The sequence below is a fragment of the Propithecus coquereli genome, unplaced genomic scaffold, assembly GCF_000956105.1.
Source record: "Propithecus coquereli isolate 6110/MARCELLA unplaced genomic scaffold, Pcoq_1.0 Scaffold10, whole genome shotgun sequence".
NCBI lineage: Eukaryota > Metazoa > Chordata > Mammalia > Primates > Indriidae > Propithecus > Propithecus coquereli.
Window position 1 is genome coordinate 14,931,840 of NW_012133858.1, and position 24,263 is coordinate 14,956,102.

At 38.7% G+C, this 24,263-nt stretch overlaps 1 protein-coding gene across 1 annotated transcript in view; it reads right to left on the minus strand.

The window, feature by feature from the left end:
* Nucleotides 1-325: 325 nt before the first annotated feature.
* TPRG1 (tumor protein p63 regulated 1) overlaps nt 326-24,263 on the minus strand; it is a 128,903-nt gene continuing 104,965 nt past the window's right edge. Inside the window, exons 5-6 of the mRNA XM_012640598.1 lie at nt 9,966-10,119; nt 326-769 (exon numbers count right to left, since the gene is read on the minus strand). Coding sequence (XP_012496052.1) covers nt 575-769; nt 9,966-10,119 — 349 coding nt within the window. The 3' untranslated portion in view covers nt 326-574. The remainder of the gene's footprint in view (nt 770-9,965; nt 10,120-24,263) is intronic.

Here is a 24,263-nt window from a genome sequence, read left to right on the forward strand (position 1 = left end):
TGGATAACTGGGACCATAACAATGCCACAGAAAAATCCGGGATTTTGAAGATGCTGAATGTGAGGGGCCACTGGAACATCGATATGCAGATGATTGACAGACAAAAATAAATAATGAGGATGGGAATACAGACTTGGAAATCATTCTCATAAAAATGATAGCTGAAATAATAGAGACAGTGAGACCCCAATGAATGAGACTCCACATCAAGATCAGAGGACTGAAGAGTAAGACTTGGAAGATACCTATATTTAGAGAGCTGGAGGAATGTGAACCCAGAGAGTCTCCCCCAAGTTTATAATGAGGAACTCATTTGATAACATTATTTGATGGGCTTAGCAGTATTTATTTTCTAGTATTCAGAAAATTTTATCATTCTTATGTGAGGTCTGAAGTGTGTGGATCTATCAATCCAGTCAAGCTTTTAGATTTCCTGAAATACTTAATACTCAAAACAATGTAGTACTATTTAAAAGTAATCAATTGTTTCAGTCCAAAAACACAGTGGGCTGAAATGAAATCTTCAATAATGACATATTTGTGGATGACATACCTATGGTACCAAAAAAGAGTCTCAAAAACCAATACTCCCACGGGCAAGGGAATAGCCAAGCTTGTTGCGGTTTCCAATGAATGACATCAGCCCAGTGTAGGTCTCAATCAAAATGGGTTCAGTTAACACTATCAGTCTCCTTCCTTTTCCAGACCCAGTGGAATCCTTGCAGGCATTCTGGATGGCTGGAACAAGCTTAGACGTGAACCCAGACAGCTAAGGAAGAAATGGAGAAGGCACAAGAGTCAGTGAATGTAGAGTAGGTCCACAGACACCCACCCCCCTTCCCAGCCAGACCTCACAAAGTCTGACCACTCTTCTGGAGCTGTAGTAACTCTTACTTCTTAAATGTAGATTGTTCAATTTAACTCTATTAAGTTAATACAGTTAATAACCGTGTTTAACTCTGTTAAGACTAATTTTCCTCAGGCCAAAGTTTGCTTGTTAATATCAGAAATGAATAATATGTGATCTTTCAGTTTGTTTGCTATCCACATAAGTTTACCAAGTGCCATATTAGTTTTAGCTGCTGTAATTTTTTTGTGTGTATACAAATTGTTTACATAAGTATTAGTACTGTAACGTGATTCTCTGTGTCACTAATAGATAAAAAGACATCTGAAATCATTCATGAAATATTGATGCAGTACATCCTAGACCACATTCTGGGCATGTACTAAGTGCTTGAATAGACATGCAAAAATCCTGCTCTCCTGGAGCTTACATTCTTATGATAGGAAACAAAAAGTGAAAACAAACAGATACACGTGATTTTCAATGGCGATAAATCCTAGGAGAAAAATAAAATGTGGTAAAGGCATAAAAAGTAACGGTGTGAGGGTTACTTCACATATGCTATTCAGGGCAAATCTCTCTGAGGAGGTAAAACTTGAACTGAGACCCAAATGATGAAAAACAGCAAGTCATGTAGAGAAAATATTTCAGGCAGAAAAACAGCACCTGCAAAGGCTGCGATGTAGGGATAAGTTTAGTTTATTCAAGGAACCCAGAAAAGGACAATTTAACTGGAGTACAGAGATCAAAAGAAAGAGTTTGGGGCACTGGGCACGAAGACTCTTTGGGGCCACATTAAGGACTTTGGATTGAAGTGAGTTTAAGAAGAAGTTCAATTGTTGTATAATTTTTATTTAAAAAAAAATAATCTTGGCTGCTGTGTAGAGTCAAGCACGGGATGCTGCTAGGGTGCAGAATGAAGCAGGAAGGCAAAATGAGTTTGGGAATCACTTCAGCAGTCCGGGCAAGAGATGAGAGTGGCTTGGACCAAGGTGGCAGTGGAGACCATGAGAACTGGTGAAATTAGGAATATGTGAGGGGGAGGGACAGAGCCAAAGAACTAGATGATATGATTAAATTCAGGGGCGAAGAAAAGAGAGGAATCGAAGATGACACCCAGATTTTTGGCCTGAGTGTCTGGGTAGATAGTGGCATTGTAACTGAATGGGAAAGCCTAAGAGAGGTAGAGATTGGAAACGGTGAGGTACAGGGATGAAAAATTACATTTTAGATGTATCGTTTATCTAACCAGTAAGCCCCTTACAGATTTTCAACAGGCAACTGGACATGTGAGCTGGGTGCATGAAGAAACACACAGATGAAAAGTTCATGCCTGTAGTGAAAATGTCTATAATAATAATCAGATCCAGAAGTCAAAAATGACATTTACAAAGTGAAGTTAATAGCCTCAACAAGATAGGATATGGGACAGAGGGTAAAAATCAGCAAATTCAGAAAACTCTTGTACAAGATGCTAGGCATCGTGGGCAATGTAGAGGGGATATAATAGGCAAACTGAGGGTGTAAGAGTTAGAGATTTGTCCGGTGCCACATAACCAGCAAACGGCTGAGCAAGGGCTTGGACCCAGGTCTCCCGACTTCACTCCTAAAGTCCTCTCTTGTATAAAACACTGCTGTTAAGAGCAGTATTACAAAATTATATTCAGGAAATTTGGTATTAAAATTATAATATTTAGGGAAGGATACATGTTCCTCATTTGTGAAGGGATAGGTAAATATTTGACTCATTAATTTTGAAATTGTTTTCCTTAGAACACTGTATTTCTTCATAGGTTAGGTGACCACATATACTTTATCATCCCAACCTAGATTCTTTTGAAAAGCAAGAAAGTGCTGTTGTGAATAATGTTTGGACAATAGGTTTCTGAAAGTTTGTGGAGAGGATGTGGACAAAAAGGCAAAAGCTAAGCAGGTAACTTGTTTCGGTCCCTTCAATCACATCAATCAGAGTTCATGTATTTTTATCAGTTTTATATATTTGAGTTCTACGTCTGATTTTATTTTTAAAAGGCTTTTTTAAAAATGAAAATCACTGGACTAAAGCTGCCTAGGAACCTATGATTTAATCCATAAAGATCTGCGGTGCCCACTCCCCTACTTATCTCTCAAAACCAAGATCAAGTCCTTTCTCTTCCACAATGCCTTCTCACACTCTCGAGGTAAAAATTGATCTTTTCTTCTGTTACGTTTCACTTATATTTCCACTCAAATATTTCATCCCATTTTCTAAGAAGTAGAGTTGCAAGAGTGGCTGTCTACACAATTAATTCAAGGTTTCTCCACCTTGGGACTATTGCTATTTTGGGCCAGATAATTCTGTGCTGTGGGGAAAATGCCCTCTGCATTTTAGGATCGTAAGCAGCTTCCTTAGCATCTACCCACCAGATACCAGTAGGGCTTCCACCCCCAGGTGTGACAAACAAAAATGTCTCATTGGGACACTGGGACATTGCCAAATGTCCTTAGGGCACAAAAAAAAATTCACCCCCTCTTGAAAACCACTGAACTAAAAAAAATATAGCATGATGTATGTAACATGAATATTGGGATCAGACAGATCTGGTCATAAGTTTCAACTGTGGCACTCACTAGCTGTGTGACTTGGTGCAAGTTATTCAACCTCTCTGAATTTTATAATTCCTTTTTCCAGAAAATAAATATATGAATAGCATCAGACTTAAAGAGTAGTTGTAAAGATTAAATAAAATAAAGGGTTTGTATATAATCTGTGTGTGTATGTGTGCACATGGTGCGCCTGTGTGCTCACATATTGCATGAAGGGTTAGGAAAGTGGAATGAGAAGAGGCTGGAATTTGGAGTCACATTGCAAAGGCCATAAAGGAAGCTTATCGCCAATAATCAATACATATTAACTGTTTTTATCATCACCAACATCCTCATCATCTATCATCCTCATCAAACCATGATCTGAAAGCCAAAGCGCAATTCTTCTCAACATTTCCATTGCCAACACCCTCTGGATTAGCAGGATGCCTTTTCATAGATCAGTAAGTGTTTGTCAAATTGGATTATTGAATGCTTCCTCAGTCCTCATCATAAGCTTCATTTCATGAGGATCCTCTGTGGCCTCGGAGTCAAAGTGCTGGAAAGAAAAACTTGACACTATTTCATACTCAATGAACTTGGCATTTCATTAGAGTCAGATGCACTTCATTTCCAGTCATTTCTGGGAGCTCTTTCAAAGAGGGGGGCGAGCTTACAGAGAGACAAGCAGTGCATTGAAGGAGAGGCAGACAAAAGGCCGAGGCCCCAAGCTGGCTCTTGAGCATTTCAAGCACCTGAACTCAATCTGTGTGACAGAAACGCTGTGTCATCTGATATGAATGCCACCAGCCACATACTTTTCTCTAAAAGCTTTTATACACCCACCTCTGGCTCCCTCTTTTATTTCAGTCTCAAAAACCAGGGGTCAGGTTTTAACAACTCCAGTTACACAGGGGTTGCGTGCTGGTTAGGGTAAAGTATAGCTGTGCCTGTGGTGGGGGCCGGGGGGAGCGGAATATTCTTCTTGACTTTAGAGCGATTATTTACCAGCTGGGTGCCCATGCCACAGGTTTGCTTCAGGTGCTGTCTGCCAGCAGTTCACCACCTAGAGTCTCAGTTTTCCTTATTACAACCATCACTTGCTTCCTGTTTACACTGGGTAAAGAGACCAGGTTTCATGCCTGCAGGCCCACATTCCTCAGCTGAGCAGGTTTTCTTAGCCTTCAGGCTACAGGTTTCAGCCTCCCCGTGTGGGAAGGGAAGCATCCTGGCATGAGAAGCCACCCCATTCAGTACCCAACACTCGAAACCACTTGGGAAGTCACACTGCTCGACGGACTGTATATACCATCCTTGCTCATTTTACGTGGATTTATCTTTATAGAGCCCCTGTGACTGGGTAAATTCAAGTGTATAGAGAGAAATGAGGATGAGGCAGAAGTGTCTTTTTTTTTTTTCTACAAAAGAGGTTTCTACACATCATAATTTCCATCCTATTCTATTTCCTCTACCCTCCTCTCTGAACACAGGTGCCCAAGCGTGCACATGCACACACACACACACACACACACACACACATACACACACACGCACACATTTAAACTCCAGCTAAACTGAATTAGTCTTTATCCAAGAACATTTTATATACCTTTGTAATTTGCAGGTTTTAACCATGTTTCCTTTACTTAATTAACGTCTTTTCTCACCTTCTTTGACGCTTAAATAACCCATACCTTGAGTTTCACATCAGATGTCATCACCCCTGTTAACTTTTGGACTTATCTGTTTCCTCTTTGGGGTTCCTATAACCCCTTGTGAATCTCTGTTAACGGTCACACACATCAAGTTATAATTTGTTAATTACGTTTCTGCCTCTTCCCTCTACACCATAGTTTCTGGAGTGCAAAATCTGTTTTATTCTTCTTGGTATCCCAGGTTACTAGCACATTGCTCATCCCACAGTATTCAATGCCGGGTAGGTACTCAATGAATATTTGTTGAATTGTTGTGCAAGGAAACCAAAGAGCTCAGGATACACAGTTAAATTTCCTTGCTAAAACATCGGTTGACTTTCACAATTCCCTGAAAAGATGGGTAAAAATGCCAAGGAAAGAGTAAAAACAGTTGGTCTATAGATCACTTTGATATGGTTGTAGAGCATCCATAATCCACTCACTATTATTCACTAGCTCTGGGCTCAGTTAACAGTCCTTCCCAGCAGTACTCTCCACATACTCCAGGAGCCCAGCAAAGCAATGGTTAGAAAAGAAAAGGTTACAAGTTGCAAATACAAAGTGGATGGAACAATTGAGAATAATTGAGCCAGGTTGTAATGTATATTATATTATAGCATATCATATCAATTAATATGAATGCACACACAGTCTCTCTCTCTCTCTCTCTCTCTCTCACACACACACACACACACACACAATTTCTTCAGGTTTATACCCATTTCCCTGAGTATTAGCAAACTGTTTGGGTGTGGACATAGAACTATTATTGTATGACCTTAATCAATTCACCTAATCCCTCCAATTAAGTGTTCTCATTTTTAAAATGAAGATAGCTATTCTGGCCTTACAGGGCTTTTGTTAGTTGAATTACATGAAAATATCATTCAAACTGTAATCAATAAATATAAAATACAAATATAAATAGTATATGAGATTCTGTGTTCTGTAATATTAAAATAAATGGCCAAACACTACTATTTTCTATTTTCACAATTATTTTATAACACAAAGTATGTGTATGAACTGAATAGATCAGAAAAGCTTGGAGGAGTGGGGAGATAAGACTGCGAAGAGGCCATTTGACCACCATATTGGCCAGATGTGGAAGTGATGTAGAGTTAGTGAGACGGATAAAAAGAAAAATAATATATTTTGACATAGCATTGTATAAATTTGATGGTATTTTGTAGATCAATGTTAAGAGACTTAGAGAAAGTACAAATCTAAATTTGAATGTAATTATGTCCATAAATGCTCCTTTCTGGGGTTCCCTCCTGACCAATCATCCCCATGACTCTCATCTTTGACCCAATGTCATATGATCTGAAATGTATATCACCACTTTAGCTTTCTCTAATGAGCTTCAGATCTAAATTTCTGAGTGACAACCAACTCAACCCCATATTACGTGGATGTTTCAAAGTCAACACATTCTAAACCGAATCCCCCAAACTACTATACTACTCTTCCAGTTTTCTCCAATCAAATTAATGGAACCAACCATTCAAGCCAAAAATCTTGTCATCTTTGACTTTTTATCACCTTCTATACCCTGTCAGTTACCTGTTTCCATTAATTCTATGTTGTGAATAGCTCAAAATCTCATCTTCTCTCCCTTTCTACTGCTTCTAACTTAGTTTAGGCTCTTAATTGTCTGAGCCATTATAATTACAGTGGGAACCATATAAGTTTAAACTCCAGCTACACCATATTATCCTTTATCTAAGAACCCTCTGCATACCTTCATATACCTCCTTTTCACTTGATCCAAACTTCTGTTTTAATCAATTAGTACTCATTTAAATATCTTTGCATTTTCATCTGCCTCCTCTTTTAAGTAATGCCTTCCACAGGGCAGGAATCTTGTCTCGTTTCTGTTTGGATCCTTAGCAACAATCATAATACCTGCACTTTTTTAGCGTCAGAAAATCTTTTTTGAATTGAGATTCTAGGTGCTTTAGAAGAAAACATTCTGGGTATGAATAAGTTTGAATATTTTAATATATTTTTAAAATAATAAGTTATTCTATTAAATTGTAAATAATTTGAAAATTCTGACTGTGTAACTCAGCTCTACATTATTCTTGCCCCTGTGCCACAGTAGGTCTGTTAAACTGAATTAAATTGCTTCAGGTATTTCATTTAATTGTGCATTTCCCCCTTATTCCTCTACTTTTTCCTATTTCATTCATAAGAGAGATGGAAAAAACAGTTGATAACCCCCTTTAAAAATCTTATGTGATGCCAAAATATTCACATTAAAAGGATTCTAGATCCCCCAAATTATCTTTCTTCTCATTTATTCTTTTACAGTAATATAACTGGGTCTTAATCAAAGCCAACCTTGGAAAATGTCCTAAACACAAATAATATTGTGACATAAAACCCAACAACAAAAGAGAAACTAAGACTCAAAGAACTGGATCAAAGTCCTCATCATCTCACATTCCAGATGGAGATCATTTGTTTTCCTAGAGAGCTAGGACTTGGGGTGGCCTTTGAATAAGAAATGGCTTGGCAAATGAAAGTACCAGACTATTGCCAGGAAGGAAAAAAAAGAGTTAGGAATAATAAGAAGAAAGGCCTTAAAGGAAATATGCTAAATAGATCCACAAAGTAGTTTGATTAACTAAAAGCCAACCAACCAACCATCCGCCATGATCATGTGTGTGTGCACAAGCCTCACACCTGCTATTCTTACTTCCACACAGTAAAAGCTATATGAACATCAATTTCCCTTTTGTCTTTGCCAATGAGAAGGACAGGGCAAAATTTAATGCTCTAGTCTACTAACTACCTCTATGGGTATTTGGAGAATAATTATTCCATGTCCCTTTTGATATTTTACCTTTCATCTTCCTTTTTAAATTATTGGATTGTATTTACATGTAGCAGAATAAGGTAAAACACTATTGGTATTGGAATGACACACTGGCATTACTCCGCAGCTCATAGAACTTGTTCTTTAATCCCTCACCCTGAACTTCTTCCAGTGAAGGACATTCAGGGAACAAGTATCTATTGCACCAGGTATGAGGAATAAAAGGAGACTTGGTCCAGGCAGTGGTGGATGTAATAACTAAGGCAGTTGGTATTTATTTTGACTTACTATAAAATACAATTCCTATTGATTCAAAAATATATATTATTTTAATGATTAAACCCAGATTTTGGTTAAAGGAAGGAAATGTCTTTGGGAAAATACATTATTAAGCTCTTTGACTTGGATTAACAGATGTTAAAAAAAGAAACATCTTGTTTTAATCATTGTTAATAATAATAAGAAGAAGAACAGGAATATGGGGAAGGGCAAAAGCAGGGGAGAGAGGAGAGAGAAGATTATGGAACAATGTGTCAGAGTATTATCATTAAGAAGAATTTACACAAACAGGGAAGTGTGATGTTGCATTTGAAGCTAGGGGCATATACATGAGTCCAACTCCCTCCCGATGTATCTCCCTGAAACCCTTAGTGAGTCTACTCTCACATAAATGCCTTTGTGTAAGTGTTTTGTTATTCTTATTGGTTCTCATTTTGTTTTGATTTGTTGGCCTTAGGTGGCAAAAAGTCAGGCCAGGGGCTGATGTTGATGCTTGGGTTAAGAAATTGTCAAATAGGAGTATCACATAAAGAGTAGCAACACGATCCACATATTGAACTAGTTTCATGACAATAATAGCTCGGAGACAGAGATAAAGCACCATGATACCCTAAGCCTCTGAGGACATTTGCATGAATCTTGAGAATACCACTGATTTTCTTCTGGGAGTAGAATGTGTTTCAAGCCAACTTTACCTATATATTAATATTAGGGGGAATAAAGATCCCACCTAACCTCTAATCACATATATGTTGCCTCAAATCCTTTTTTAAAATCCCTGGGGACCTATTAATTTGAGATATTTTTCAATACATACACACATAAGCACACACACATACACATATACACACACACTTTCATGAATAGTCATGTTTAAAATAATGCAAGAAATATATATATGCCATCAACCACAAAAATACTTTAGATGCAGATTGCCAAATTTTGAATTTATAGCAAATAAAAAGGTGTAATATTCTGAAATGGATGACTGAATATAAAGATAAACATAAAAAGGACAGAGAAGGTAAGAATTTCTAAGCCTATAAACACACTTTTCCATATATATTTGGTTTTGTTGAAATATGAAGTTTGGTCTTTCGCAGCATTTTTAGCTCACACTATTTTACTTCCTGACTCCTGAGAGTGTCCTAGCACTGAAGGTACATGGTGGAGACGATGAGAGAATAGCAGAAGACTCTCCTTGCCGCTCATGAGTTTAAAATCTACTTGAGGAGATGAGATTTAAAGACATAAAAATATTCTTAATTACCTTACACTTTATGGAGTAATTATACACACGTCATCCCATTTCATCTTACAATGGTCCGGTGAGGTTGGGAGAAAGAGCAGTGTTCATTAGCTCCATTTTAGAGGTGAGACTATCAAGGCCCAGACAGAGAAATGACTTAATCAAACATGACCACAAAGCCATATCTGACTATACTTTGCACTATTTTGCATTTTTCCCTGAATAAAATAATTATGATTTAATTAAATATGGAAAAGCTTATATACCCTATAAGCAATAAATGCAATTAGTAAGAAAAAAGTATTATGTTACATGTAAAAATAAATATGACGTATGTTTATATATATAAAATAGCTCTACTATTTACTTTAAAAAGTTCTATAAATCTATTAAAGTTTTTGTCTATAATAAACCCCAGTTTGCATTTTTTTTACCAGTACGTGTTCTAGAAGCACATAGCTCCACCTACAAAGGTAATCTAAGAGGAATGCCCAAGCTTCCTCCTACCTTGCAAATTTCGAGGAACTTCTCGCTGGTGTATTTCATAGGGTGCTCAGTGAAAGTAGCATAAGGAACCTCAGTGGACCACGGATTCCAGCGGGACAACAGGGACTGATCCTCTGGACTCCCCCAGTAGATCCTAAGGCCTTCTCCTTGTCTCCTGCAAGGAAGGAGTTTCCTATTAGGTTAAAACAAAAACAAAAGGATAAAAAAGGAACGCAATAATACTTCAGTCAGTCTTCATATTGCTGCTGAGGTAAGTGGCTTACCTCCCATCTAGGTAAATTGTACAAGGGAATTTAGGAGAGAAGAAAAGGATGAATTTAGTTTCAAACATAATGAGTTCATGGTCTTGTTGAGAATTCTGTGTGGAAACGCTTCGTTGGAAATGTAAGTCTGGTACTCAGAACAGTGGCAAGAGCTAGAAATATGAATATTGACCTCATGTCAATGTTCTGATGTTAAGAGTTAAAAGAGAAAGAGAGGAGGTGTCAAAGGGCTGGGTCAGGAACCACAACAGTCCAGGAGGAAGGCAGTTTCAAGGAGAAAGGAGATGACATAACAACAGCAACAGTTTCCACAAGGCAGTAAACACAAGCAACTGAGAAAAGACCTGGGACTTCCCAAATATGATCTTTAAAAGCAATGAGGGTCAATTCAAAATGCCCTGTGACCTCAGCTTCTGTATCTCCTGGTCTATTCTCTGCACACATTCCATCCAGTGAAATTGCAGCAACGAACATGTCAAAGCTTGTAGGGAGACTGTGCCTGCCCCTTCCACTAAGTTCACAGTCCTGATCCACGGTCAGTGGGAAGAAGCTACTATCTGGCATAGCCCAGGCCTGGTCATTTAGTAAACCCATGGGCAGAGCAAGAGAAAGTCAGCTTGGGAGTCGAGGGAGAAAAGTTACGGCAGAGGGATGTGGCAACATTGAATGAATAACAAAACTCATTTCTGTGGCCTCTTCTTTTGCATGTGTCCATCAGAATTTACGGTTTGTGGTATTAGACATCTCTGAATGCAAAGAGATGCCCGAAGGTTAAGCCAAGCTCAGGTGCCTTGCGTTCAACAAGCTTAAAAACTAAGTTGCTTGTAATTCTAAACAGTCCCATGGAACATCACGGAGATCTCATTTCTTCTAGAAATTAAATCCTGTGATTTCTAAAATGAAAAACCAGAGCTTAATTGTGGTGCCTTCACAAAGCTGTCACTTCCTGTATTAAGGAAGGATTCCTTTGGGAATGCTATTGTGGTTTCTGAATGTTTATCCATGTGGAGATATGTATAAACACAATTTCACACATATGCATATAACACCTCCCTCGCAGGTTGGCTGATCCCAGAGCTTCTTCTCACAAAGGGAAAGTAAGAAAAGAGGCTGGCACATGTTGCTGGCCAGTTTTCAGATTTTTGATGATTATATTTGAAAGGTGGAATCCAACTTTTTATGTACTTAATCCTTTACTCAAAAAGAAAAAAGGAAAAAAAAAAAAGGAAGACAAAGAATAGAAAGAAACAAGAAAAAGTGAGAAGAAAAGAAAAATATTGGACATAGCTCTAAAGCTTCCTTTCCAACCCTTCTCAGCTGCTGTACTGACATTTATTATCTCCCCTGTACTTTCCTTCCTTCTTTTATTTTCTTCTGGCCTGGCAGTAAACCCTAAACTCAATGAATATTCTATGTGTGCTGGTTAATGGAGCATTCTGGATTGAGTCTGTTAAAACAACTTGCACGAAGGAATTATTTACTGCTTCATATGCCAATTTTGGTGCTGGGTGCAATTTTACTTTTATCCAGAGGGGATGAAAATCTGTCAAGATAGCTTCTCTAATAAGTACACATTATTTTCTTCTACCTTAAGGAAACCCTAAATGAAGTTTAATCATGAAAATCAAGAGAGGCCTTATTTCTAAATAACCGATCAATTTGAGCATCGCAATGACCTTTCTCAGAGACGTAGTATACTTCTAAATATACAAATTCAGCCACCCTCATTTCCCGAGCTTCAGAGGTAAAATCTAGGAAGATAAATCTAAAATTAAGTAATCTCTCCAAAGGTAAAACTAAGGTGAAGCTTCTCAGGCCCTCCAGCAAAGCCTTTAGTATCTCTTCTACCAAATGTCATTAGGGCAATTGTGGAGACTATAGAAGCCTTTATGACCAGAAATACTTTATTTAAGAGTAATTTGTGCTTGGCTTGAGAAAAATCATGTGAGGTGATAGAATGGAGGAAAGAGTGCAATGAATGGGATGTCCCGTGTAGTTCTGTGTGAGAGTCTTGGTTTTGACACTTAATACATTGTGACAAAAGAGAAGCTCATTTCTCTTTCTGAATTTCTTTTTGAATCTAAATCATTTCTCTTTTTGACTCTTTTGAACATGTTTTCTCATATTAGGAAAGAATATGACTTCCTCATTTGTTCTCCATGTTATGACATCCATGACCTCAGTAACTCTGTGTGAATGGTGTCAGCAGCTAGGGTCGTTTATGCCACTAACATTCACCTAGTCAAAGACACACACCATCCGTAAGAAGCCTCTGGGTAAGGCTTCTTTAGTTTAGAGGCATCAAATTAGCCCCCCTGAGCAGAATACACCCTTTGCTGCAAAGATCAGACCAAGTATTGTTCTAGCATCCCTAGGAAATTTTAGGACCTCCCACAATATTTTACAAACATGTGAAAATGAAAATCAGCAATTATTTGATGGAATATCAGTTTAATATTTACAAACTGTAGAATGGCAGAGCTAGAAGGCCTCTTAGAAGTTATAGCTTAGTGCCTCCTTTCTGTAGATAAGAAAACTGAGATACAGAAAGTACCAGAACGTTCCTAAAGCATCGCTTTAAGACAAGGATGAGCTTGTGGGAATTCTGGTCTTCTGAGACCTCATTCATCAGTCTTTTCACCATTATAGGCTACTGCTTCTGAGTATATTCAAAGTTAAAGTCCTGCTATCACACAACACAACCTTATTTCCAAACAGACACAAAGTTAAAAGCATTGCTCTGAGGAGTCTGCCATCATTCTCGGGCAGGAAAAAAAAAAAAAAGCCCTGCCCAGAGATCCTAACTAATTACCAGAAAGAAAATCTCTATCTCAAAACAAATTATGCATTTCTATATATACTCAATAATATAAGTATGAGATTGCAGGAAAATAAGGTAGCCCTGGAAGGGAAGGGGAAAATTACAAAGAAGTTATGCTGTCTGGGTAAGAAGACTGCATCTTCGTCACTGAGCTGCTATGGTGGGTTAATTCAAGTGGTGGTACAGTCCCGAGTAAAGATTACCAACACCAAATTATTAAGCAAAGAAAGATTTGGCAGCTTTCTTCCTGAATTCATACTCTGGGTGTAAATCATGGCTTTTACTAGTTCTGTGTCTTGGGCATTTCACACCACATTCCTGATCTTTAGGTAACAAAAATTTCATGAAAAACAGGAGGATTAATGGATGAGAAATGTTTTGCATGCTATAAGGTGTTGTCCAACCAGCAAATATTGAGTGCCTACTATGTACCTTAATGCCTACTATGTACTGTTAGAGCCTTTATATTTTTTATTTTATTTAACCCATGTAGTAATTCTTGAGCTACTTTGGAAGACATAGATGTAGTTATAGGAAATAAGATAAAGAATATTCTCGATTTAGAATCTGAACCGAGATTTAATCAGATAACCAAGTCAAGAACCACTAGTGAAATGCAATATAATAAAAAGGGGGTGGAAACAATTCCATGATCACTGAACACAGGCAAAACCGGGGAAGCAAATCTCTAGCACAGAGGAATGTTGAAATGTTTTATACCTGTCTTCACCTATTGAGCCCTCTTCCTCCACCAGATCTGCAGTCCCAGGGTACTTCTCATGTGGTCAGCCTCTGCACTTAAATTTAAATCCATCGGAGAGACCTCCATTCCGACAGCTGAAACCAGCCCTTCAATTCTCTTTTCTTTGGGCTGTATAAGCCTAGTTCCTTAATCCTTTTCTAATGGGTTAAAAATAATCTTTTAAATCACCTCAGAGGTGGTTCCTTAAAACATTTCTAAGTTCTCTATCTTCAGTTCCACCATTTACTTAGCATATTCTATGTGCAGGGTATTGCTGTAGAGAGAGAAATGCATAAGCCTAAGCCACCGAACTCCAGAAGTCCAGGATCCAGTGATCTCTGGGCCGATTTTTTCTTTCTCTAAGACCTCAAAAAGGTACAGATGGAAACCTGCAGGTCTTATTACAGAATTAGAGGATCACCTATTGCAACTTATTTTAGTCCCACTTTCTATTCTCAGGGAAACCAGCTGGATCTGGCCTCCATTTCCACAGCACTGGAAGCAAGAAGGGCAATGTATTCTTCCCTTCAGGTGAATTCCAGAGCCTCCCAGAAGGATGTAGACAGAGGGGAAGGGTTTCATAAGGACTTGGTGGAAGAAGAGGGTTTTTAATAGAGATTTTTAGGATCCTAGACTATAAGATCTGGAAGGCCTCTTAGAGGTCAGTTTCCATTTCTTTTATTTTATAGCTATATAACTGAGGACCAAAGTTTTCCAAGATCACAGTTCTCCATTTAGTCATGTTAATTACATGTTCTACTCAGTGACTCAGACTCAGAATTCTACCCAAACACCATTGTTGACAGGGTGGAAGACCTAAGCAATTACTGCTTTAAACCATCACAGCAGACCAATAGACATTTTGCCTTCTACACCAAAAAAGTAAAGACATGGTGAAGAGGTGAGGAGATTTATACAGAAGAAACTACTCATACTCGCAGCAAAGGGACCCACTCATGAAAAACAAATACGGTTTAACACTACAAAAAGTGGCTCCAAGTTGAAAAGAGGGAAAACTTTCTTCGATAATAAGCAGAAATTATTTCTGTCAAGAAGGATTCCTGTCCTTGAAGTCATTTTTAGCTGAACTAAAAATGCTAACCAGTCACCAGTCCGACTTAATATGTTCATTCCATGCACTCTTTTTCCTTCAGAGAGAAGTCATGGATCTTTTTACATAGGACAACATAGCCACCTTCCTGTCCCTTGACTCTCCACTCTCCTCCTCTCCTGACCATCAAAGATTCTCTGCTACGACATTAAACGACCTGCTTGTAGAACCGAGTGTGGACGCTGAGCTTCCCAGAACTCAGATGGCAGCTTCCATTATTACCTCCATCAGGGGCCCCTCCTTTCCACTCTCATCTCAAATCTCAAAGCTCCACCACGGAATTAAAAACATAGCTCCAGGCACCAAACAGAGATTTATGAGGAAGCACAGACCTTAACTCTTGCTCTAAACGCAGGGCGTGTGCTTGTAAGTATGGGTGAGCAAACAGAGGGAGGCCGCAGGGGAGGAGGCAGCAGCAAGGGGGAGAGAGCAGTTCAGAACAACACAATCTATTTTCTGAGTGTGTCCTTTTTTCCTCCCTTACAGCTTATATTGCTGAAAGGCCAGCCTTCTAGGCCCATGAAATGTTAGTCCCTTGCTTATTTAATCTGGACAAAAGCAGGGACAGAGTTGGCACCCTGGAGGGTATTCAATGCTCCTTTGCTCATTGAATGACCTCAGAGGAAATATTTTCCATGACAAGAACCCAAAAGACGCTGGCACAGAGTCAGACAATAAGATTTGCAGAATGTGTTTACATTCTCTCCATGTCCTCAGGCTGTTCCAAACCCATCGGCAGGTGCTGCCTTTATCTGCTCTCTTTGCTCACCTGGCTCCCTCCCAGAAGTTTCCAGGGCCTTCAGCTCAGTGAGATTAACCGTTTACTGACATGGGTAACCAAGACATTCTATGGGTTACATTACTGAAGAGGGAGGAAGTGAAAAATAAAACTGATCAGCAATGTCCACGAAGAGAGGATTCCAGGGCATTGTGGTGCCGTGGTAAGAACCTTCAGCGAGAATTAGGAGGCCTGGGTTCAAAAGAGGATCTGCCACTAACTTGCTGTGTAATTTGAACCCTTTACTTCTTCTCTATGGGGTCTAGGGGTCTACCTGTAAAACCAGGTAGTTGAAACTAAATCGTATCTTACGTCCTTTTCTACCACTCATAAATTAAGATCTGTGATGAAAGACCAGAATACTTTGTATTTTACTGGTTAGACGAAAAGCCAAAGGATAGCTTAATGAATATGTGAAATTCTCAGAGGGCCACTGAGACCTGGTCTTTCTTCTCCTAAAAGGTAAAAAAAAAAATCATGTTAAACTGAAGAAGAAAAGACCTGGAGTTAATTCAAGAGCAGAATTCAGTGAAAATAAAAGTGAATAATTTAAAAAGGGGTTACCGAAAAAAAACTATGAAATCTCCAAGGATGGAAGTCCTTAAATGAGATGTTTATCTGCTTGGGAAACTTTAGACGTGCCTGTCCTAGACATAGTCATGTTCACAGCTGAGGAAGACAAAATTTCCAAACCAAAGGTCCAATTTAGGATTTCATGACTCAATGTTGGGATGTGGACGCATGTGTGTGCGCACGCGCATAGCAAATACTTACGCTAAAATAAACATGGTCACTTACAGCGCTAGGTACAGGTAAACCACTTAATAAATTTTTGTTTAATGAAGATGAATGAATGAATAAATCACAGACCAAGTTAGGATGTCTATGAATTTGAATGCCATATTATTCCATTTTTAGAATGTTACATGTTACTGTGGTAAGATCTCTGGACTGGCAGTCAATAAGATTTAGGTTTAATTCTAGCATTTATAGTCACTTTCTTTGTGGCTTAGACCCAGGTACAACATTTATAAGCACCCATTTCCTTTCTTATAAATAGTGGAAACATTGGGTTAGGTTGTCTCTAGAGGACACGCCAACTCCATACAAATCCAATACATTGGACCCAGCAGGAGAGAGGATTACCTACCTTTGGGTTTCATTCAAATACACACAGAAATTTTTTTTTTCACAGAACTAGTATGAGTGGATTATTAGGATGGAAGTCATTCTAAAACTTATTTATTTTTCTTAATAGATTATACTAAAAAAATAACTTTTTATTACTTAATAGAAGTCATCACAAACCCTCACATTTTAAAACCTGGAAGGGATTTATTATTCATCATTTATTTCCTATGTCCTTGACTCTTTAACTTAACCAAAACATGGACTGAAATCTAGGAAGGTGCTCAAATTAATACTCTAAACCCTTATAATACTTCCCTATGCTCTAGCACCTCCTTTTACAAAAGCCAGCTGCTGTATATGAAGAGTGAGACTATTTGCCTAAATCTCTGAAAGATTCTTCACTGCGAAGTTTATTAGTTCTTATGTCAGCTGTCTCTTCCATCACCATCAGGCTGCCATTTCTTGCTGCTGTCAACATTCCTGACTTTAGCTGCTCTTCTAATTTGCTTTTCCTAAGCTTCTATTGACAGGGAAACGATGAAAACATTACTATTGGGATCAGGGGCAAATAAACAAAAATGTACTCTTTCTCAGGCTATTTCTTATAAGAAAAATGTATCCAGTTTATAGAAAAAGCTTTGGTTTCTCAGATTCCATTTAAATGGAAAGCTAATACAGTGAAGTTGACAATCAATAACTTTTGAATAAAGGAGAAGAAACTATACTGTACTGTTAGTCACGAGCATCAAAATAGCCTATGTGGAGTCCATGCCTATAAAAATAAAGCAAATGTGATCCTAGGATCAAAAATGATAACTTTCTTTTCACTGATGGATGACATGAAATTTTGTCATTTTTAGAGTCATACTCTGGAAGACACTGGCAGTGTCATATTCTGTACAAGAAGCTTCATATCCTGATCTCTCCTTCAAACTTTTTAGGGTGAAACTCCCACAATATTGAACACATGCTTCAAGTGGTAATATTTAAAGTAAATCCCTGATAGCATTCTTCCATAAAGTCCAGAAAAATTGCTCTAGATAAAATTTTAATGAGGATTCAGGGGCAGAAACAATCTCTTATAGGTGAAGATATCAAAGAAGCCTTCATTTATTCGATACATGTTTATTAATCTTCAAATTTGTACCAAGTACCATGCAAGGACCTTGAAAGATACATAAAAATCCCTCAAAACACTCAGAGAAGTCTAATGGCTTTATAAAGGAAGGGGCCTTTTAGCTGGGGTTTAATGGATATGAAGATTTTGATAAGTCGAGGAGGCAACTGAAAAAGAATAGCATTAAGTGCAGTGAAGACAGAGGAAATCACAAGAACAAAGATCCACATAAGAAAATTTTTGCACGTGACATGTGCTGTGATGATTTGTGTTTTCATGGTGATCGTATTTATTTCCAACTGGGCTACATGTGAGGAAGCAGGATGGAGAGAGAGAAGCCAGAAGTCTACAGAAATTGGTAGAAGTTGCAGGGGAGGATGTGGTGGTTGAATAGAACACCGAAAGATCTGGAACAGCCTAATCCTAACGTGAAAGCTAGTGAGGAGCCCCTGGGTGATCCGTGGGCAGTGGTTTAATTAACTGAGGAAATTTTTCTCTGACTGCCAGATGCAAAACTACAGAATGAGGAGGCACTGTGTGTTCAGAAGTGAGTGAAACACAAGGCTAAGCCAGACGCCTTCCTTGGTGCCCAGGCCAAGAGTGGCGCTGAGCCTTGCTATCTCTCGGCCTTCCTACTAGTGTCATTAAGAAGACCAAAGGCAAGCAAATAAGAGTGAAATCCAATATTTGGTGGTAGAGGTTGTGATGGCAGAAGAATAAAAGGAGCAGAGAAACATTAACTGTAACTTTTATCTTCAACAGATTCAATCGTGGTTAATTTTCTCTTCTGTTAAGTGGGAATAGTTAAATGTTTCTCAAAAATATACTATAAGGGTTAAATATAATTAAAAATGTAAATTCTCTAACAGTGCCTGATAAATCATAGACATTCCATATTTGCTAGTTGAAAAGCGCCTTCCAGCACAATAACACATTTTCTCATTCATTATCCCATTGCTCTTCCTAAAGTTGTTATTACCTGCAAATTGGAAAGGAGTTGTGAAATGGCTAAAGACACAGAGCTAGTGAAAACTGGGATTTACATCCAAATATGACTGGTCCAAAGTTAGGACTCTGACCTGAGCTTCCAGTCCAGAGCTCTGAGCTCTATTTGCAAGGTATGACTGTTGAAGAGATCTGAGGGTGGGTTAACAAAGGAAACATTAGTAGCATTGTTGGCAGAGGTTGCTCACTCCTAGCAATGCTCAGATTCTAGTTCTGGAGCAGGACTCTGTCTGCAGTGCTGCAAAGCCAGATGCAGGAATCCAGGATTTATCTGCTCCAGTTTCAGTTCTTCTCCTTACAAACAGCAAAGCAAATCTGGCAACAGGAAGGGTAAAATCTTAAGAAGGACAACATTTAGGCTGCTTCCTTTCCAGTTCATTACCCTGGCACTAAACCTGAGTGGGAATCATATAAAAGGATTAAAAGAAACACACTCGAATATTAATGCTATTGATGCAACTATGATATTATTTTTCTTCTTTTAAAAGTTCTTACTTTCTATTAATTTTTCAGGGAAATGATAACCTGCATATTTAAGATGTCATCGTACATCAAAACAGCAAGGACTAATAAGTGCCAGGCAGTGTGCTGAGACCTCTACATTCATTACCTCTAGTCCTTACTGCAGGCTCACAAGGTAGGTGCATATTCTCTATCCAAAGCCATCAAGTAGGAAGTGGTAGAGCTGGCACTAGAATTTAGGCCTCTCTGATCCCACGTCCCTGATGATTCCATGGTATGCTATGGCTACACAGGACAGCGAAGAAAAGAAGCATTTATACCAACCAGTTGTTTGGTCCTTCGAGGAGCATAGGTAAAGATAATTATTTTGGAAGTCACTTTTTTAGTTGATTAGTTCAGATGGTCTCTCTTCACCTGAACTAATCTGCTCTCTGCCTTTCCCTATAGTGCTTATCCAACCAGCTCAGAAAACTAAAGGTACTTCTAGTTGCCTACCAAATTCAGAAACAAATTCAGGCTTTGATACTCAAACCCTTTCAAGTACAGTTCTAGCATGCATTTCCATTATTCAAAACCACAACTCCTCAGAGATCCCACCAGACAATTCAACTTGCTGAGCCTGTCTTACAACATTTGGGATAATTTTACCAATACAAAATAATTCTGTATGCTTAAATCATCAAATGAACTGTGATCTGTTCAAGAATAGGGTCTATGTCTAAATCATGTCCATTGCCCCCGAGATGGTCAGTTTGGAAATGAGTAGAACCATGCATGGTCTTTACTGTAAAGAAATTACTATTCAAAACAAAATGAAAATGTTCATTCCTCAGACCAGACTGATCTGGCTGCGGCTGCTTCTTTTGTCTTTCCTTAGTCTATACTTCCGAATTGCATTGTTTACAAATGAAGTTTTAAAGCCTTTCTTGTTTGTTTAAGGCAGATGAGAGAAGCCCTTCATTAATTTTGAGGTGTACGAAAAATAAGATTTTTAGAGAAATGCCCAGGACAGAAAGAGTTGTGCCTTTGCATCTAAGTATCCTATGACCCTGTTTGGAAGCATTTTGATGCAGATGCCGGCTTGCCACATCTATATTGAGGCCTTTCTGTGCCAGGAGGTTGTCGGGTAGACAGAGGAAAGGGCAACTCTGGCAAAGCTACCAAGAAAAATGCCACACTATAAAGGAAACATTTTGAGGCAACTCCCTCTATTATAGATTGGGACATTTGGCAAATCACATAGGCCTCAGGCTTTTGTAAAATTTTTGTCTCCCCTCTTAAAAGGAAGTTACTTTTGAGCACCCCAAATATCCAAGTTGCAACATGTACAGAGTAACTACGTTAAAAAAACAAAAACACAACACCTCTTCCGAGAAAAACGTTTTTCTGAATCTCATCTGTTCCCATTTCCTCTCAAGGAAAATTGAGAGCAGAGGGTCTGGAATGCACACACGGGCTATGGACTAGTTAGCACACACTGCTGGCCCAGCTCTCCATGGCCCTCGATGAAACACCTGGGCCACTCTGGAGGTTAGTGGGTGCAGAGGGCTGGGACTGATGCATCAGGAGCCCAAGTCTCTCCTAACACATACCTGTGGGTCACACTCTTAAGGATGAAACATTGTTGCTTTCTCCACTTTGGAGGAACTTGAAATGGAACAAATTTCAAGAGATTATATGTGATACAAAATTGTTTATTTTTCCCTTTAATTTCATGACAACATTTGCTGAGAGAGTTTGTTTATGCTATTTCACACAGTAAAAATGCTTTCACAGCAGGGTCATAGGCTACCTGGATGCAAAGGTACAACTCTTTGTGTCCTGGGAATTTCTCTAAACATTTTATTTTTTGTACACTTCAAAATTAATGAAGGGTTTCTCTCATCTGCCTTAAACAAACAAGAAAGCCTTTAAAACCTCATTTGTAAACAATGCAATTCAGAAGTATAGACTACGGAAAGACAAAAGCAATTATGTGGACAAAGCGAAAACACTCAACTCTAACGTCCACACACAGACCCTCTTGGCCATGGTCAACGTGAGCCACTCAAACTGATCAGCAAGAACTGGGTCTTCAGCGGCCCCTCCCGTCCCTGCCAGACATAGTATAGACTACCTACCACAGGTGAAATTCAGACAGCGAAAATCTCATGTTACTTATGAGGTAGTTTGATGTAATAAAAGAAGCCATAGAGTTCAGAGATCTGAGTTCACATGTCAGCACCTACATTACTTGTAACCTTGGAGAAGTTATTTTAACATGAACAGTCTGTTTCCTCATCTGAAAAATGGACGTAAGGATGCCTATCTAGCAGAACTACGATAGGACTGTATGTAGAGTTCCTGTGGTGTCTCATCAAAGCACTTTTTTAGAAGAACTCTGAAAAGTAAATCAGAAGGAAAGAAATTTCTGAATTCTTTTGCACTCCTGATAGCTTTTTTTGCTGCCATCATGATATGCCAAATCAGAAACTTATAGAGGCAAAGAAAGAAAATTGTATAAAATAGTAAACTATGTACAAAGTCAAGAAATTCCACACATTTCCTGAAATAGAATGATTCACCTACATTCCACAGTGTATATTTGCTTTGGGGTAAGTCAGCTAAGGTTGACTTGGAGTTTTTGATTTATCTTCATGTTGTAATAATATCATTTTGCATACGTATGAGTTGGGGTTTATGATTTTGTTTTTATTTAAGATTAACCTCTACCACAGAGCTTTGTATTTCCACCCAGGCTCAGAGCAACAGTGCAGACGGAGACCTGGCATCCTCCTTCCTTTTCTCGCAGTCCCGGTGTTTTGTCCTACAGTGTGGCAGGCTTTGCATGCATGAGTGAGAAAAACCAGCCCATGTTTCCAATTTCCATATACGGGTCAACTCCCCAGTGATAACCTCTTGGTCATCCCTCAGCCCTAAGTATATGGCCGCACATGATGCTCTTGGGAGGACAGACCCATTGAAGAATCCACATAGGCCCTGAAAGTAAATGCAGGCCATTGGGAAGAGAATTTTATTGCTTCAGTAACTCAGAGAATGGCCTAGACCAAAACTTGACAAACTTTAATGTGCATTTGAATCACCTGGGACCTTTTTAAAACACAGATTCTGATTCAGCTGGTCTGGAGTGGGCCTGAGGTTTTCGATTCTGTACATCTAACAAGCTCCCAAGTGATCCTAATGCCACTGGACCTAAGAACAAGTAGCTGAGGGTGGGGGTGAGTGGTGTGGGCTCCAGGTAGGCAAACCCCCTTGGCCCTGGGGGCTCCTCATGCTGTGGGAATGGGCACAGCTAGATAAAGATCAAAGAAGGGCTGTCTAAAGTGTGGGCCTAGGGCACGGGCGCAGTTGACAATTGAAAGGCACAATAATTTTTACTTGATTACAAGACAGGACTCTAGGCAGTGAGCTGTGTTTAAAGGCAAACTCCCAAGGCTGCAATTTTGACACACGTCCTATCATATAGTAGAATTTTCAAACATAAGTCCTTAAGAAAATTTATTTTTCATTAAGAAAACAGATGAGTGGAAGGTTTATTTGAAGATTATTTAGAGGTTTACAGCGATACAACTTTTTTATCATAAAATCTCTCTATGTATATGTATATATATATGTGTTCATATATGTACATATATGTGCATATATATTTTTGTATATATAGAGAGAGTTTTATTTATTTATTTTTTTGAGACAAAGTCTCATTCTGCCACCCAGTCTGGAGTGCAGTGGCATGATCATAGCTCACTGCAGACTCAAACTCCTGGGCTCAAGCGATCCTCCTGCCTCAGCCTCCTGAGTAGTTGGGACTACAGGCATGCACCACCATAACTAGCTAGTTTTTCTATTATGTATATTTTGTAGAGATGGGATCTCACTATGTTGCTCAGGATGATATCAAACCCCTGGCCTCAAGTTATCCTCCGGCCTCAGCCTCCCAAAGTGCTAGGATTACAGAGGTGAGCCACTGCACCTGGCCTATAGTTTTATTTTAAAAAGCAAGAGCAACTACAGCAAACCCCTAGTTCCTTCAACCATTCCTCACTTGACAAGGTCAAAATTTCTTCACCAGCCAGGTTCTTTTCTTCTGAACATGTTCTAGTTCTCCAATGTCCTTATTAAAGTATGTGGCCAAGAAAGAAAACAATACTCCAACAGTGATCCAATCACTGTAGAATATGCCATGAAAACATCATCCGTCCTTCTGGAGGCTGTATATCTGCTAATTTAGCCAACAACAACATTAGCTGTGTTGGTGACTTACCACACTGCCGACACCTGAAATTCACCATCGAATACAATTTCTAATTTCTAAGTCTTTTTCATACCTGCTGCTGCTAAAAAACATTTTGGAGAGTTGGTTTTTTAAATTAACTTTTGGAGAAAGTAGGCATGGAAAATATAGCTCATAGTTAAATTCTACCTTTGGCATCTGATCGTTCATAAAGAAGATTTTGATCAGAAACTGTAAGGCAGAGAACAAACAAACCCTCCCAGTGACTTATTTAGGCTAAATGCTCGAGGCAAAAGTAAAAGGAATTGAATGTGTTATATCTTGGTATGACAGGCATTGACTTACCAATTCATCAAAAGTGTACCTCCATTTTAGGAATAGTTCCTGAATTATGGGAGACAAAGTCACAAACAGGGAACAAACAAACAAACAAAAAATACAGCCTCTTTATCCTGTTCAAAGCTTAAGAAATAGTCTAAGTGTTAAAAAAAAAAAAGACATTATTTAAAATGAAACTAAAGAAATAATCTTTCCACAAAATAATTAGGAGGTGGCAGAAACATTTCAGTGTCTGGCAAATTAATTCTATTTGCATTATAAGCATTATCCAAAATACTATAAGATCCAGAAAGACAAG